Source organism: Geotrypetes seraphini, chromosome 11 (assembly GCF_902459505.1).
Source record: "Geotrypetes seraphini chromosome 11, aGeoSer1.1, whole genome shotgun sequence".
NCBI classification, from domain to species: Eukaryota; Metazoa; Chordata; class Amphibia; order Gymnophiona; family Dermophiidae; genus Geotrypetes; species Geotrypetes seraphini.
In genome coordinates this window covers 125,715,203-125,733,551 of record NC_047094.1, presented here as the reverse complement: position 1 = coordinate 125,733,551, position 18,349 = coordinate 125,715,203, and the positions used below count along the sequence as shown (strand labels likewise).

The window sequence follows — 18,349 nt, the reverse complement described above, 5'->3', positions numbered from 1 at the left end:
GAGGGAAGCTGACTTCACCAGGCAGTTGGGGGCCCCCTGCCCTGTTTGCTCCCCCACTAATGCCAGCCCTGGGCCCCCCTGATATTTTCGAGCCTGAGAGATATACCTACTGAGCCTACCCTGTCTAGGATACACCCTAATTTTGTGGTTTCCTTATGAATGAGGAGTTATCTGATGTAAAGTGCCTGTTACATCTTTATTTGGTGTGACAGATTTGACTGCCTGGATCTGCTGGTGGGAGAGAATTTCCACCCTAGTAGGTCCTGGATGCATTTAGGAAGAACATTTTGGAGGGGCCTTAAATGTGACTTCTGACTAACCTTAAAGGTCATTATGGGTTTGGAGTGTGTCGTGCATATATTTTACATGACTGCTAGAAAAAGTTAAGAAAAGGTTTCAAATCATCAGTGCTGTGAATTTTCATACAGGTTGCTGTTTGCAGTCTCTAGGAATATAGGGCTACCTGCTATTATTTGAAGGTATTATTTGAATTCAAGAGGGCCTGGGATAGGCACATGGGATCTCTGAGAGAGAAAGAGATAATGGTTACTGCGGATGGGCAGACTAGTCACTGTCATATTTTTATATATGACTATTGACTAGGGTTAGCAATTTTACATTAGCAAAATTTGGATGCCTTCCTGCCCGATGCGATTTTGTGGAAGCTTTTCAAAACCCAGATAAAATGCCGGGTTTTGAAAAGCTGTCCAGACCCCCATATGTTCTCAAAAAGGAGAACATGTCTGGGGAAATCCAGACATCTAATCCTATCTGCAGTTTCTTTGGGGATAGAAGGATCAACAGGAGGAGTTCATGGAAAGGAGTTAGATGATGACCGTTGGAAACCCAGCTGTATGAGCAACTACTGGATGTGGCATAACTGCATGCCCAAAGAGAGCTAACTAAGGAGCTGAGCTCCAAAATTCACATTTTGTTTGGATTTTTAAATGGTTTTAAACATATTTGCTCCCTCAATCATTGCTCCAAAGCTCAAGTCCAAACATGTGACTGGTGAGGAAATTTTGAAGTAATACATCCATTGCCCTTGCAAAATGAGATGCATATATGCTGCCTTTTTTTTTTTTTTTTTAATTAATTCTTTATTTAATTTTTCAAATACATTTCCAAGCATAATCATCTTGAACAGAAAGATTGACAGAAATTAAAATCTCAGATCTCATGAAAACACTGAATCAAATATCAAACAATTTTCTTTTTTTTTTTTAGTTCAATAGTTTTTTATTGAGTATTTTTAGAAAATACAGGAAGCAGTTCAAATACATGAAGTCAAAATAAAGCTTTCTGTATAAAGAGCATATAAATCTATATTTAACTATAGAGGAACATAACAGTGAGAAAGGTTCCTACTATTAGTACTGCATGTGAAGAGAATATATCAAACAATTTTCTATCATTCCTCAAGTCCTCAATTATAGAGGTTCCAAGATTCAATAAGAGACTAAACATAATACAATCAGGATACTTAAATCAAAAGGAAAAAAGACAGCCTATAATGGTAGGAGATTAATTCTACATTTAGAGGTTGTTATAACTTATTCTTTATCAAGGCGTTTTAGAGACAAAAATTCAGTCAGCTGGGATAGATCAAAGAAAACAAGTACTTGCACGGGTAGTACAGGGAAAAAACTCCACCAATAGAAGTTACTGCTGGTCTCATCAACAAAAATTCTCTCCTTCTTCTCTGAATATCTTTAGAGACATCAGGAAACATTAATATTTTTTGTCCCAAAAATTTTTGACTTATTTTTAAAAAAATAACCTCATTATCCAATCCTTATCAGGCGCTAAAGCCACTGTTACTAACAGTGTTCCTGGTTTCATAAGTGTTTTCTCAGAGGTTTCCAACAATTCGGAAACATCATGAGGCTTGTCCTGATAATTTTGATCTTGGTCCGATTGTTCCTGGCGTTCCTTGTCAGGAAGATAGTACACTTTAACAAAAGGGGGTAATGATTGTTCTGAAACATTCAAGACTTCCAAGAAGTATCTCTTCAGCATATCTAGAGAAGTTGTAATAGGATTTTTAGGAAAATTTAAAATCTGCAAATTATTAGCCTGATTATAATTTTTAAGAGATTCTAATTTTCTCCGAATACTGTTACTATCTTTAACTTGTACTTCCTGAAAATTTTTAATTGTTTTCAATTCTGTATTCAATTTTTGAGTCTCGGTTTTACCTATATCAACTTCTTGTTTCAACTGCAAAATTTCTTCTTTCTGCATTTTTAATTTTCCTTCAATCTCTTTAACTTGCGGGAAAAGAGTTTTCCCCAAGTTCACAACTAAATCCCAGATGGTCTCCAGCGTGACTTCTGGTGGTTTTACTAACGAGGAAAAATCTTGCAAAAGCATTACAGTCTTACCAGCTGTTGGTTTTGCTTCCAATGTCCCTTGTACCAGCTCCTCAGGTGATCTTCCGGCCACAGGAAGCTCCAGGGAATCAAGTTCCCCCGCTGACTCCAACAACAATCCCTCAGATGGACTAGCCTCTCATGGTGTGAGCTAGAGAATGACACGGTGACAAAATTCATCACCGTTCCCGTTCCCGCGGATAACCACGGGAAATAATCCCATGTCATTTTCTAGTGTCTATTTCAACCTCAGCCCTTCTACACCAGCATTCTTCAAAGCAAAGCTTGTGGGTCAGTGGTTGTGGCCATTCATACTCTGATTCTTCCCTCTGTCTTTAAAGAATGACATGAAGATCGTTTCCCGTGGTCATCCGCGGGGACGGGAACGGTGATGAATTTTGTCACCCTGTCTTTCTGTAGTGTGAGCCCTGCCTCTTCAGGCATGCTCAGTTCCTGCGGAGAGCTTGCTTGCTATGGCCGTGGGGGTCGGAACTCTATGGTCTGGGCTCAGAGTAGCGTCAAGCCCCAAGTTGTCCGCAACGGCGTTATTTGCCGGCGTCGTCAGCAGGCGATTTCCAGACTGGTCCAAACCTCCGGTAGGGAACCTGGGATATCAGGAGGCTCCACCAGTGCCTTTCCCCCTTCTTCTTGGCATAGTGGAAAGCAAAAAAGGTATGCAGTTGGAGATAATCCCTAGGCGTCTCTCCCATTAACTGCTGTCATGGCCATCTTGGATCCTCCTTCAAACTTATCTTCATGTGCTTTTAAAACCATATACAGAGCATGCTTCCTTGAAATCTGTGTGCTCCATTAGAGAATGACACGGGGAAAAATTTTTCCCCATCCCCGCAGGAACTCATTTTCCCGTCCCGTCCCTGCAAGTGCTTTTCCTGTCTCTGCCCCATTCCTGCAGGCTCCGTCCTCATCTGCACAAGCCTCAAACACTTTAAAATCATAAGTGTTTGAGCTTGTGCAGTTAAGGCAGAGCTTACAGGAATGGGACAGGGACAGTGACAAAACTCGTGGGGACGGGATGGGAAAATTGAGTTCCAGCGGGGACGGGAACAAATTTGTCCCCATGTCATTCTCTATGCTCCATTGGTATACCTGTATAAGTAGTAGTGTCTTTAAAATTGTTGCTTACATGGGGTTTATTATCCCATTTATATGTATTAACCTACTATTCTACATGTGTAAATGTTGCCTAAAATAGCCTCTCTAATCTGGAGGACACTGCTGGTTATTTTTAAGTTAGTGAATAACTTTAGCCTCTCCCTTCAGTGAGGTCTTCCAGTGTTTAGCTTGAGACATTTTCCTGCGGATTTAGGCAGTAAGCCCAACCAGCAGAAGTCACGCTGGAGACCATCTGGGATTTAGTTGTGAACTTGGGGGAAACTCTCTTCCCGCAAGTTAAAGAGATTGAAGGAAAATTAAAAATACAGTGGTGCCTCGCATAACGAACGCCTCGCACAGCGAACGCTGCGCACAACGAACTTCATGTCTTGCTTCCTACAACGAACTTCGTTTCACACAACGAAGTCGCCCGAGCTGCATCCTTCCGCGCAGGCACTGCGCTTAACTGCCCTCTCTCCGCCTGGCTCCCTGTGCAGTGGCGGACCGTCGGCTCGCAGGGGCCCGGCACCTACTGCTGATGCGTTGGGGGGGGCGGAGCTACTCTCGCCGCTTCCCCGATGCTAGAAAAAAAAAAAAAAATGAACAGTTAAGTCCCAGTTTTTGCCGCTGAGACTCTGCCCTCTCTCACTGTAAAATTAGACTCTACTTAGTCTGTCTTTAAATTTTAAAAATGTGTGTTGTTTTAAAAAACAATTATGTTTTTAGATGTATCTAAATAAAAATAATAACAAAAAATTTATCTTTTTTATGTCATCTTAGCATATTTTATGCTACAGAACGAATTATTTTTTTTTACATGTATTGTTATGGGAAAACGCGTTTCACATAACGAACTTTTCGCATAACAAACTTGCTCCTGGAACCAATTAAGTTCGTTGTGTGAGGCACCACTGTACAGAAAGAAGAAATTTTGCAGTTGAAACAAGACGTTGATATAGGTAAAAAACCGAGACTCAAAAATTGAACACAGAATTGAAAACAATTAAAAATTTTCAGGAAGTACAAGTTAAAGAGAGCAACAGTATTCGGAGAAAATTAGAATCTCTTAAAAATTATACTGGGTGATCATATAGGGCTTAAAGCTCTTTTGGTCATGCTGGCACCGTTTGAACTCTGACCTCTAGGATCAGAATAAGTAGGAAGTGTGGGGTTTTTTTTAGGGGGAATGCTGTTTCATCTGAAATCACCAAGGAACACAGGCTGAGTCGGAGACTTTGAGTATAGTGTGTAAGTGAACTAGTCCTTCATCTTCTCTGCAGCCTGAAACATGCAGTTACACTGTTCTATGGACAGCAATGGCCATACCCTGTTTCCCCGATGATAAGGCAGGGCCATCAAATAAGACAGCCCCCCCTTTTTAGAAAAAAATGTAAAATAAGGCACCCCCCCCCCCCGCAAATAAGCCACCCACCGATACCTGCGCTTACCCGAATCGGGTGGTACGGTGGGTGACTCCGTGCGGTCCCTCCGTCTACCGTATTTGCCTCCATGGCTGCGTGCCGCGCCTCGTCATGAAGTGAAGAGGAGGAAGTGACAGGACTGCAGCGCGCGCACGTGACTCCGCGCCAGGAAACACAGGCAGCTTCCCTCATCCCTCCCTAACGGAGACTGCAGGAGTTTGTTCACGGCCGGAACATCCAAAAGTGAGACACGCAGACAGGTTTCTTTTGCTGTGAGCAATACCACTTACTGTATGTAAAGCCTGTTTAAAATGCATACGGTATATAAACAATGGTTTCACATGGTCAAGTCCCCTCTGATGCTGCACTACAGAATCATCTCTTTACTGTGTTTCCCTGATGGAGAACATCGGGGACATTAAATGGTACAATATATGGTAGGATGGATAAAGCTGGCCATACACGGTACGATTTTTCGGCCGACCGATTCTTCAGCCGTCAAATAAGACAGCCCCCCCTTTTTAGAAAAAAATGTAAAATAAGGCACCCCCCCGCAAATAAGCCACCCACCGATACCTGCGCTTACCCGAATCGGGTGGTACGGTGGGTGACTCCGTGCGGTCCCTCCGTCTACCGTATTTGCCTCCATGGCTGCGTGCCGCGCCTCGTCTCGTCATGAAGTGAAGAGGAGGAAGTGACAGGACTGCAGCGCGCGCACGTGACTCCGCGCCAGGAAACACAGGCAGCTTCCCTCATCCCTCCCTAACGGAGACTGCAGGAGTTTGTTCGCGGCCAGAACATCCAAAAGTGAGACACGCAGACAGGTTTCTTTTGCTGTGAGCAATACCACTTACTGTATATAAAGCCTGTTTAAAATGCATACGGTATATAAACAATGGTTTCACATGGTCAAGTCCCCTCTGATGCTGCACTACAGAATAATCTCTTTACTGTGTTTCCCTGATGGAGAACATTGGGGACATTAAATGGTACAATATATGGTAGGATGGATAAAGCTGGCCATACACGGTACGATTTTTCGGCCGACCGATTCTTCAGCCGTCAAATAAGACAGCCCCCCCCTTTTTAGAAAAAAATGTAAATAAGGCCTCCCCCCGAAAATAAGCCCTAGAGCATATTTTGGCCTTCCAAAAAAAATAAGACAGTGTCTTACCATCGGGGAAACAGGGTAGTAGTGGATCTTTTTTTCTCAAATTAGATAGACTGGGAGCTCCTTTTCCTAAGGTGCGCTAGCGTTTTTAGCGCGGGCAGCAGATTAGCGCACGCTTATCCCACGGCTAGAACTAATGCCGGCTCAATGCTGGCGTTAGCGTCTAGCGCACGCGGCATTGTAGCGCGTGCTACTCTGCGCGTTCATGCCCCAATGTGCCTTTCTCTCACTCCTCCCTGTGACCCTAAGTTAATTTATCTGGTTTGCCTTAAGAGACAAACGTAGCAAAAGTGTGCATTTTATTGCGAATTAGGTGAGCTGTGGACTATCCTTCTGAAAGAAAAATCCCAATGATGAGTCTTCAGCACAAAGCCCAACTGGACAGAAACGTATACCTTGCACTTCTTGAACCTTTTTTGAGATTGGATTATGCCACCGTGCCCCAACATGGTTGATGGCTATAACTGAATCCTGATCATGCTTAGATAAAATGTATATTGCTTGCCCTCATAGTGGGGAAGCGCTGAGATATAACTGCCGTCCCAAATGGTTAAAAAAAAAAAAAAAATGCTGCGAAAAGATTAAGAAAAACAAGTTTCTCCAACAGTTTTGACAAAACATCTGTTATATCCATACTGCAACAGTTCAGTTCTTTTACTGGAATGTGGATTTAATAATATGTTTTCTTGGCATCAAGTTGGTATGCCTGACTTTCTATTTTTTCTTCTCTGAATCATCTCAGCGTAATTTAGAAAAACGGTTTCCTCTGAAGTGATTTTCTGTAAGCTGTAGGGAGATCTGGGGAATGATCTTCCTTCAGAGCCAGGTTCCACAAAATAGTCAGAAGCACACAAACTCTTCATACATTTTCTCTAATTCGAGAGGCTCAGGCTGAAGGCAGCCCAGGGGTTGCTAGTGCCAAAGGGTAGGCTGGCACAGGTTTAAATGATGATCCTGTCCAAGATCAGATGGAAACATGCTCCTTGGCCCACGTACTGTAAATGTATCATTAATTAATTTCATGCTCAAGACCATTACTGCAGAGGGGATGTTAATATCCCTAGCAGTCATAGTAAGGTAACCAGAAGTAGATCGCTTAACAAATCTATATACCTCATGTTGGTGGCGTAGTGACCTTGCAAAATAAGTTAAGATACTCCATGGCCCCTCTGCCTGGCTCCCATGACAACATCTTAGCTGACAAGATCAGGATAGGCATCATAGGGGACTTAATGTCCTTGAAAGTTATGAGATGGAATTTTTAGACTCTTGGTTGCATAATCTTGGAGAGATCAGCATGTCCCCAATCTTACCTTGGAAGGCATTTCTATTTTCTTACTTCTGGTAGGGTAGATAGCTACAGAAATCTCCAAATTTAGCACTTAAGAAAATAATAAATTTTGTTTTGCAAACCAGAAATAGGAACATCTTCAAAATGCCATATTTTTATGTAATATAGATTGATATTTCCAATGTTTAATTTGAGAAATACTGTACCTGCACTGTACATTGTTTAAGGAGATATACTCAGAATATTAAGGAAGGATTAAAATGTTGTTCTCAGGTACAGAGTAAATTTACAGTATTGTACAGGTAATGTAGTAATTTTAGCACTTGGATTAGGGATTTTACACAATGGAAATGTGCCACAAGGTAAATATTGAATTATTAGTTATACGTTTTAAACAGTTAGGTCCGTTGGTATAACCCCTCCCCCCGGGTTACATTTTTCCCCAATTATTTTTTAAAACTTGATATCGAACAGGCAGCATTAGCTTGGGACTCTACTGTAGAATCCCATTTTAAACCCTCTACTATAAATGATTCCAAATCGAAACTTAAATCAAAATGTAAAAATCCATGGTATCATATAGGATTATTCTTGCTCCAGTCACAAATATTTAAAACAGAACGTTTTTTATGTAAATTACGTACTAAAGAATCATTTAATTTCTATAAGGAAGCTACAAATTTCTACTTTACAAATCTAATCTAATCTAACATTGTGTGTTGCACACACCTAAACAGGCTCTAGGTGGCTTGAGGAAGGAAGGGAAGCAAGGGTAAGGAGGGAAGATGGAGAGGAAGGGGGACAGGGAATGAAGACCCTAGACATATTAAGTAAAAAGACAGGTGGGTATGATGATCTTAGAAGAATTAATTGTCGAAGAGTGAGGTTTTCAGTTTTTTCCGGAATAGGGCATGGTTGGCTTCGGTTCTTATGGTCTCTGAGAGATCATTCCAGATTTTGACTCTGAGGAAGGTGAACATGGACTGGAAGGTTCTTCTGTATTTGAGGTTTTTTTCTCGAGGGGAGGTTCAGTTGAATCCTGTTGAAAATTCTACTTGATATGGACCATGCATCGGTTAGGAGTTCGATGAGTGGGGCTGCTGAATTGCCATAGATAATGTGATGCATGATACAGGCTGTTTTGAATTTTATTCAAGATGTGATGGGAAGCCAGTGGAGTTGTTTGAGGTAGGTTGAGGTGAAGTCATATTTTTTTCAGGCCTAAGATGAGTCTTATTGGAGTGTTTTGAACAAAGATAAGATTAGCAAAGAAAGAATTCTATTCAAAATTATTAGCATGTTCTGACAATAAATCTAAGATGATTTTTTCCATCTTATCATCAGATTCTCCTAAAAAACTAGATGAAGATCTTATTCCCAAAACAATTTGCATCTTATTATAAGACAAAAATTCTAACTCTGCAAAAAGGAATCTCCGTTGATCTGCTTTCTCTTATTTCTTCAAATATTGAGACAAATTCTATGTTAGGAATGGTTTCTCAATTTTCTTCAGTTCCGGAGACAAATTTTAAATCAGGAATGGTGACCTGGAGTTCCTTTTCTATACCTTTATTTACTCAATTCTCAAACCTCACTTCTCAATTACACTTTACTTAATTTTCGGTTCATAGTAATTCGCGCGAGAGACTTCAGCGTGCCGACATTGCAGCGCCGACAGTTTGGCGCGACACCAGCGCCACTTAAAAAGTGACTTTTAAAGAGCTCCAATGCAGGGTGTGAGTGGGGAAACCCCCCCCCCCCCAAGTTTACTTCATATTCTTCACGCTGCCGTTGGGGGAGTTAGAACCCTCCATTATAGAGTAAACAACTTTTTCCTGATTTTTTAGGAAAAAGTTAAGTTTTCTCTATAATGTAACTTGCCTGACTGCTGCCGTAGCTTTAATGAGCCAATTCCCTCCAGCAGCCTTGGGGCCTCTGCTAGGTCATCCCGCCTCTGAGGAAGAAGGAAGTTGCATCATCGGAGTTGGGGCGGCCTAGCAAAATCCCCGAGGCTGCAGAAGGGAATCGATTCAATAACACTACTGCAGCTTACAGGCAAATTACAATAAGGAGAGAGCGATGCTGCTGCTAATCCAGGGAATAGAGAATAGAAAACGACAGCGGCAGCATTAAGTAGGGAAGCATGCCGGCGCTGGATTTCCCCCAAAGCAATTTTCTACCTCTCTAGGCCCGTCTTCCTGTTCAGGAACAGGAGCCGCTCATCGCATACACACACAAAATACAAATTGCAGGCTAGTGTTACGGGGAGGGTTTGAAAAATCGCCTGGTTTTTCGGGGGGGGGGGGTCTTTTTTTTACTTTCTTTATTTTTAAATTCAGTTCACAAGCAAAAAAAAAAAAAAAGTCAGGCTGAGGCCAGAGTCATAAGAACATAAGAACATAAGAAATGCCTTCTCCGGATCAGACCTTGGTCCATCTAGTCCGGCGATCCGCACACGCGGAGTCCTATTTAGATACTCCTTTGTGGAGACCCGGTTTTCCCGTAACATAGAACTTCCAACGGCTCTTCAGGCTGTGCCGAGTTAGGCCGGGGAATCCCCAAGCCGGTGAGAGGGGTTTTTAGAAATGTTTGAGCAGCGGCAGCGGCAGGATTCGTGACTGCGATGACAGCTGGGTGTTCACCTAAATTAGCCGGGGAGAGCGCCCGGCTAAAAGCGCTAGGGAGAACACTGCACAGGGATCAATTCTGTCTCCCTTATAGTTTAATATTTTTTTGAGTCCAGTTGCAACTTTAATTTAAAAATTTCAAATTAAGGCATTTATTTATGCTGCTAACATTTTACTGACCTTTGCTCTATCACTATTTAATATTAATCTCTCAACATTGCAACGGTGTACTGATGCAATATCAACTTGGCTCAAAGGTCATGAGATGATTCTTAATCCATCAGAAACAACTGTTTGCTGAATTACTGGTCTATTATCTCTTCCAAAAACTAAAATTCACCTATTTGGAATTGATTTGCAACCTGTAAATTCATTTTATTTGGGAGTAATCTTTCATGTGGCACTTACCTTTGACTTTCATATTTCTCAGGTTTTAGAAAAAGGCTTTTTTTTGGCTTCAGAGAATTAGATCTATAAGTTCCATTTTAGATTTTGAAGCACAACATACCTTTATTCATGCATTCGTAATGTCTAGAATAGACTATTGCAATTCAATATATTGTAGGATATCGTCATCTAATCAACATCGCCTTCAAACATTTCAGAATTCTGCAGTGCGATTACTCTGTAAAGTGAAACTATATGACAATATCACTCCACTTTTGATACGTTTACATTGGCTCCCTGAACAATACAAATGTCAATTTAAAAATTTTATGTCTAGCATTCAAAGCTCTCCATTTTCTACAACCCACTTATTTAGCTTCTGTAACAGTACCCCTATAACCCCTCTCGCACATTGAGGTCCCTTGATTCCAATACATTTGTTCTTCCATCACCAAAAATGGCTCATTATGAATCTACTAGATCTTCTGCGTATTTTTTTATTGCCCCTTTATTTTAGAATGATCTTCCACCTACTCTTTGGGCTGAACAATCCTTTCCTAAGTTCAAAGCTTTATTGAAAGCTTTTTTTTTCCAGAAAGCATTTCCTACGATAGGGTTGACCGAATAGAATACCAGGCACTACTAAGTGTACTATGTTTGTTTTACTTTTTACTTATTTATTGTTTGTTTTAATTGAATGGATTTTATGACTGATTGTTATTTTTTATATGTTCTTTTTAGATTTTGTAAAGCCGCTTTGGCATTTTGCATTAAGCAGGATATCAAATGTACAACAAACATATAATCTCACTCTTGATTAAGGCCCAGATGTATTCTGTCTGTCTTTTTGCTGCTTCTGGTTGGAGCGGTGAAGGAGGTCTTGTATCTGCAGATGGGCAATCTTAGGTGTTGAACCTTGCTAGAAGAGCAATTTTCTGTTTGCAGAGTGGTTGGGAGTGGAACATGGTGTCTTGGATGCAGATGAGGAGTCCAGTGAAGGTACAGAGCACAGCAAGGGGTACGGTAAGAGTCCAGAGAGAGAAGTTCAGCAACTTTGCTCTGTTCCTCCTGAAGTCCGGTGAAACTTAGGGCTCCTTTTATGAAGGTGTGCTAGCAGTTTTAGTGCATGCACCGGATTACCACGTGCTGGCTGAAAATCTACCACCTGCTCAAGAGGAGGCGGTAGCGGCATTTTAGCTATTCCTCACGTGAAGGCCCTAACGCACCTTCATAAAAGGAATCCTTAGAAAACTGAATTTTCATCCAAGGTACTAGGAATTCTTTTAGACTCTTCCCTCTCATTTAAAGATCAAGTTAATCACTTAGGCCAGGGAAAAAAATACCTGCACTGTGAAACAGCAAGCACACTTGAACTTTAGGGCAAAATGAGTGGTAAGATAGGGGAGGGAAATCTTGTAGGGAAAATACATGAAAAATGAGATTGCAAGGCTAATGGAAATTCTGTTACATATAGTAACAGAATTCCCATTAGCCTTGTAATCTCCATATAGGATAGGCAGACTGGATGAACCATGTGGCCTTTATCTGCTGTCACTTTCTGTTATTACTTAGGAGCAGCTGCTTGCACTGACAGGGGAGTGTCCTCATGGTTAATTAAACCTAAATAAAGCAAGATAAATGAGATGACAACCCTTTTATTGGACATGTATCCTATCGTTTTTTGTTTTATTCCTAGTTACTAACCTTTAAAGTAAACGTAACACGACTTTTGTCCATATGGTGGCAGCACTACCACATGGTAAAGATACAAGCAGTAGAATCTGGAGGGATGCATTTATTTTGAAATCTGAGGTCCTAGTGAGAAGGCAGATGATGCATACCCACTCCGAGCCCTCCAGAAAGGGAATAACTGTTCCTCCAATGCTGAATTATTGTTTTCTGGATGTTTCAGTGAAGGCAGCACAGTGGCTTATTGTTGGATCCGTTTCCTCATTCCAAATGCCAACAGCAGTGCGCTCTCACTCTTCACGGAGAGCCAGATCACAGGATCACTGAGAGGTATCACTCGAAGTTCTGCTGGCAGTTCTGGGCTGGAAAATATCCGCATCACCTCCATCTCCCTCTCGCGTAAGTCTGCAGCTCTCTACTCTTCATATAGTAGAAAAAGCCAGTGTGAGCTTCCTGACAGTGTTGTCCTGTCACTAGAACCCCAGTAGTGATATTTGCTCTTAATCTTAACAGTGCCCTGGAAGTGCCAGCTTACACCATAACAGACTGGATAAACAAATACAATATGTTTCCATTAATCATAGTAGTTGAGATTCATTCATTTTTGGGTGGACACATTTTAAATTCCTATTTGCAACCTCACCCTACCCCATACTCGCATCTTTTACCTGTCCTCCCACTACTACCACTACATATGTCTCAAATATGTCCTAAAACTGTGTTATATTTCAGACCCTGCCATCTTAAGCTTTGTTCCTTACAAGACCAATTTTTAAACCATATCTACATTATTACCAATGTTTTGTAGTAATGCTTCCAGCTACCAAGGTTAATGATCCACCTTCCCAAGAGCTGGCCCAAGATGAAATCTAATGAGCTGAAGAGCCCCAACTTAAAAATGACTGAAAACCACTGTCCTAGGTGAACCTTCAGCCATGTCCTACTTTCCTTTCCTACATTTTCCCCTTTCCCTCCTTCATCCTTGCCAGGTCTCCTATCTCTCATTCCTGCTGCCTCTTGTCACCAAACACAAAGTGGAGACTGTATAGCTGGCGTGAGGCCTTGGAACATATGCACATGCTCAAAGCCTGCCAAGTTTCGCCCCGTTCTCCAAACTTCCTGTTTAAAAGATCAGAACATGGTAGGCCCTGAGCACTCTTATGTGGGCATGGTCCTGTGCCAGCCTTGTGGACTCTTTGCTGCGAAACACTGTGGTGCCATTCTAGACTGCTTAATGTAATGTAATATAACCTAAAACTAATCACCCAGCAGTATATAAATATATAATGAAAAACAGAACTAAATACTGCAAATACCTAGCAGTGCACGGTAGTATTAATAGTCCAGAAAGTTGAAAGGACTATGGCCTCAGAATCGGAGCCCACGCATAACAGTCACAGACTGGAAGTGATCTGCGCGGTGTATTTGCTCCTGCTCCAATCATCGGCCCACACACCTGCAATTTTTTAAAGATTTTTTTCAAGCATTTAAAAGAAATTACCACCCCTATGGGGTTGTATGTAGATAAGTGCAAGCCAGGATATATATATATAAAAGACCAAAAAAGCAACTTAGCTTTATAATTAGTTGTACAGAGAAGAACCGTCACTAGTGTTCATATGCCGACGCGGCCAGCGTTTCGCGGAACTTTACTGATTTAAGTCGTCCGCTGCGTCAGGGCCACCAGGACATTCAAAAAAATCAAGGCTTCACTAGCTGAGATCCAGATGCTTTGTAGTCTTGCCTTGCTCCTGATCCTGAGTCCTTGCTGCAGTCCAGTCTTGTTCTTAACCTCCCAAGGATTACACTCTCCCTCCTTCTGGGCTGGCCTCTGGGAAATGTTCTGGGCTGGGGAGTAGGAATTCCCTGGTAGCTGCAGTCATGGCTGGTTGCTGGCCTCTCTGGATTAGGTGTGTGGGCCGATGATTGGAGCAGGAGCAAATACACCGCGCAGATCACTTCCAGTCTGTGACTGTTATGCGTGGGCTCCGATTCTGAGGCCATAGTCCTTTCAACTTTCTGGACTATTAATACTACCGTGCACTGCTAGGTATTTGCAGTATTTAGTTCTGTTTTTCATTATATAATGTAATGTAATGTAATGTAATTTATTTCTTATATACCGCTACATCCGTTAGGTTCTAAGCGGTTTGTAGAAAATATACATTAAGATTATAAATGAGAAGTAAGAAGGTACTTAAAAAATTCCCTTACTGTCCCGAAGGCTCACAATCTAACTAAAGTACCTGGAAATTAATAAAGAAGAGAAAATAAAGATGGTTGAAAAAAGAAAAATTCTATGTGAACTTATAGGATGGAAATTAAATTACAGTGTTTCTATAACCATAAAGTTCTATGACATCACAATGTAGGTGTGAAGAGCCTTAGCCAATAGGGAGAGGAGGAGATAGTGAATGCTGCGGAAGGACCATTTGGCCTTTATCTGCCATCATGTTTCTATAGCGATAAAGTTCTATGACATCACAATGCAGGGGTAAAGAGCCTTAGCCAATAGGGAGAGGAGGAGATAGTGGATGCTGCGGATGGGTCATTTGGCCTTTATCTGACATCATGTTACAGTAATGTAATGTAATGTAATTTATTTCTTATATACCGCTACATCCGTTAGGTTCTAAACGATTTGAAGAAAATATACATTAAGATTATAAATGAGAAGTAAGAAGGTACTTAAAAAATTCCCTTACTGTCCCGAAGGCTCACAATCTAACTAAAGTACCTGGAAATGAATAAAGAAGAGAAAATAAAGATGGTTGAAAAAAGAAAAATTCTATGTGAACTTATAGGATGGAAATTAAACTGACAGTTTAATCTGCTTATACTGCTTAGATCTAGTCTGCATAGTCAGAGGGCTAGCCCTGACCCTCATTATGGGCTAGATTCACTGAAGTCCACAAATCGATCCTATTCGTGTCCTATCCATTTCCAAGTCATTCTGGCCGATCAAGTCAGTAAAGCTTGTCCATTCAAATGATCAAATCATAAACACGCCCCCATTCGTGCACACGTCTCGCTGTAACATCGATCGACGCACGTGCGCACTGTATCCTTGTTGGTTTTGAAGCGCATAACGCATGCACTAGCTCTTTAGGACTTCACTGCATAGAAATGGGGCCAGGGTTTAATTGCGGACATCATTGGCGGGCTCCGAATACGCCTACCGCAAAGCATTGTTGTCGTATAAAATATGCAATATAAGAACTATTTTTTACCTCTCTTTTTTCCTTAAGTGCTGTTGCAAGCTGTAACCATAGCTTTTTGAAAAATTTGTTGGAGAGGTTTAAGGAGAAATAGCATCGGAGGTTTGTGAGCGAGGTTTGTGGAATTCTTCGAGTTCATCCCTTTTTACGGATAGATCTCGAAGTTTATTGCACTCTTCCAAACAGCTTAACAACTCCAAACAGCTTAACAACTCAGGGAAAAGAACTGTTAAGTTGCTGGAAGGCATAACAGTTAACAGCAGTTGAATGCGCTGTTATATACAGCCTACGAATCCCAGGAGGCTGTGCGGCTCTTTCTGCCGTGAAACACAAAGCAACCAAAGGTGACCCTGTGACTTCAGATGCATGAGGAGAGACTGGAAGCCCTGAATATGTATACCCTAGAGGAAAGGAGAGACAGGGGAGATATGATTCAGACGTTCAAATACTTAAAGGGTATTAACGTAGAACAAAATCTTTTCCAGAGAAAGGAAAATGGTAAAACCAGAGGACATAATTTGAGGTTGAGGGGTGGTAGATTCAGGGGCAATGTTAGAAAATTCTACTTTACGGAGAGGGTGGTGGATGCCTGGAATGCGCTCCCGAGAGAGGTGGTGGAGAGTAAAACTGTGACTGAGTTCAAAGAAGCGTGGGATGAACACAGAAGATTTAGAATCAGAAAATAATATTAAAGATTGAACTAGGCCAGTTACTGGGCAGACTTGTACGGTCTGTGTCTGTGCATGGCCGTTTGGAGGAGGATGGGCAGGGGAGGGCTTCAATGGCTGGGAGGGTGTAGATGGGCTGGAGTAAGTCTTAACAGAGATTTCGGCAGTTGGAACCCAAGCACAGTACCGGGAAAAGCTTTGGATTCTCGCCCAGAAATAGCTAAGAAGAAAAAAAAAAAAAAAAAAATTTTAAATTGAATCAGGTTGGGCAGACTGGATGGACCATTCGGGTCTTTATCTGCCGTCATCTACTATGTTACTATGTTACTATGTTACTATGCATGCGACAATCTAGCTGGCCCTTAAAAGTTAGTTTTGATTTTTTTAAAAAATTTGGCAGTGATATATGAAATGTACAATGCACAAAGAGAGCATGGGGTTAATCCATGATTTTCTCGCCATGCACATTACAAATCTAAGATTCACTCTTGCGTGCGCTATGCATATTCCAAAAAAATTAAAAAATATTTCTAACGCTTATGTACATGAAAGTTTACATATATTTAAAGTTACGATATATTTTGGATTTTTTTGCGGGGTAGATATATATATCTTTATGGGGTTCTTAACATGCACGCGGCAGTTGCTAGGCAGGAATAGGCGGCAAGGATGTAAAGCGACTGGTCCTCAGCAGTCAAAACTTTTTGGATCAGAAAGGCCAGTCGGTTTGGTTTCATGAATCGATGCCTTAAGAAATGTACATGCCTTTTTACTCATTTGCATGCGCAGATCGGATGGGGTGCGGATGGGGTCTGGAGGAAGGTTAGTGAATTGAGCCGTAGTGGGAAAGCGAGTGCAAACCGAGCGGTACACGATCGGTTTGCTTAGTGAATCTAGCCCTATGCCCATTAAAGTTTGGGTTTCAACCAGGGCTATGGAGTCGGTACACCAAACTTTTGTCTGCAGTTCCGACTCCTACTGATATTGGGCTTTAATATTTTTTCTTTTATGTTCAAATATATTTTATTGAGCAATCATGAAAGACAACAGAATGCCACAACAAGAACAAAACCAGCTCAAAAGAGTTTAAAGTAGTCCCCCCAATTAGCCTCCCGCCCCACCACCCAACCCAAGCCCCCCCTCCCCCACCCAGTCCCACCCCTGGATCCTCCTTCCAATTACCAAAAATAAATAAAGAATAAACACCACACAAAAGTAAGCAAAGAATTAGCAGTACAAAAAGCCAAAATTAAGTATCCGGCTACGAGCCAGCGGGGTCAAAGTAGTCCAGAAGGGTTCCCAAGTAGTCTGGAAAATGCGGCCCTGACGAGAGGACAAATCAGCCACTTCCCTTCGCTCCCACATCAAGAGAGCAATCATGCGGCTCCTCCAAAGGGAATAGTCCGGAGCTTCAACTTCCAGCCATTTCAGCAAGATGCATTTCAAAGCAATCAGGATAGACCACTTGAGGAAAGCCGCAACCCCTCTGGAACGTGGAAAGTAGTGAGGAACAGTCCAGATCCAGGACAAAGATATAACCTGTTTGGTTATTTTCTATCTGTTTGTGAGAGAGCAATTCTTCTTTCTTGGGTTTGTTTTAGTATAAAATGTTTACAATATTTTTGAAGCTGGAGTCAGTTGGTACATTTTTACTGACTCCGACACCCCTCAAAATGGCTTCTGCCTCTGGCTTCAACTCCACAGCTCTGGTTTCAACCATGGTCCCTATATGTAGGCAACCACAACCTTCTTTGGAAGCCCAAAGCTTTTGTACCCCTACTGTTTAAGGTTGCACCTTCTGCGTCATGCAGAGAACCCCTGTTGGTCCGTTCTTGTGACCCTCCTTGTTCTGTTGCCATAAGATATTCTTCTCTTTCTTTCCCCAGCTGCTGATCCCAGGACTGTAAAAGAGCCCACTGACAGTAAGTTACTGCGATGCAGTGTCTGCTCACTTTTCTATGCTGTTAAATTCGGTAGTAATTTAGGAGTTAAAATGTTTCTCTTTGTTATAGTACTTTTCTTCCCAGCACTAGGGAGGGATTTATTTACCCTAGTAATCAGAGCTCGGCTCCGGGAATAACCTGTAATACAAATGAGTAGAAAGCATGCAGATTAATGTCTTGGTACAACCAAAGTGGTTTATATTTTTTATTATATACAGGTACTTTCTCTGGGCTCACAAATTCAAAATTTTTTTGTTATGGGCATTAGGGGGAAAATTCTATAAATGGCTAGGCACCCTAATCAGGGAAACCTAGCAACGCCTTGCTGAATTTAATTTTTCTTAATTAGTATAATTGGCATGGTCCACGCCATTGAAAACTAATATAAAAACTTAAAAACAATCAATTAAGAGTTCCACACAGAACTTAGAGCCGCACCTAGTAACACC

General features: G+C 41.6%; 1 protein-coding gene across 3 annotated transcripts in view; it reads left to right on the top strand.

The window, feature by feature from the left end:
- LOC117369338 (suppressor of tumorigenicity 14 protein-like) overlaps positions 1-18,349 on the top strand; it is a 66,295-nt gene that overhangs the window by 20,548 nt on the left and 27,398 nt on the right. For all 3 annotated transcript variants that reach the window (XM_033963795.1, XM_033963793.1, XM_033963796.1), the window contains 2 exons: positions 12,295-12,470; positions 17,844-17,879. In XM_033963795.1, coding sequence (XP_033819686.1) covers positions 12,295-12,470; positions 17,844-17,879 — 212 coding nt within the window. The remainder of the gene's footprint in view (positions 1-12,294; positions 12,471-17,843; positions 17,880-18,349) is intronic.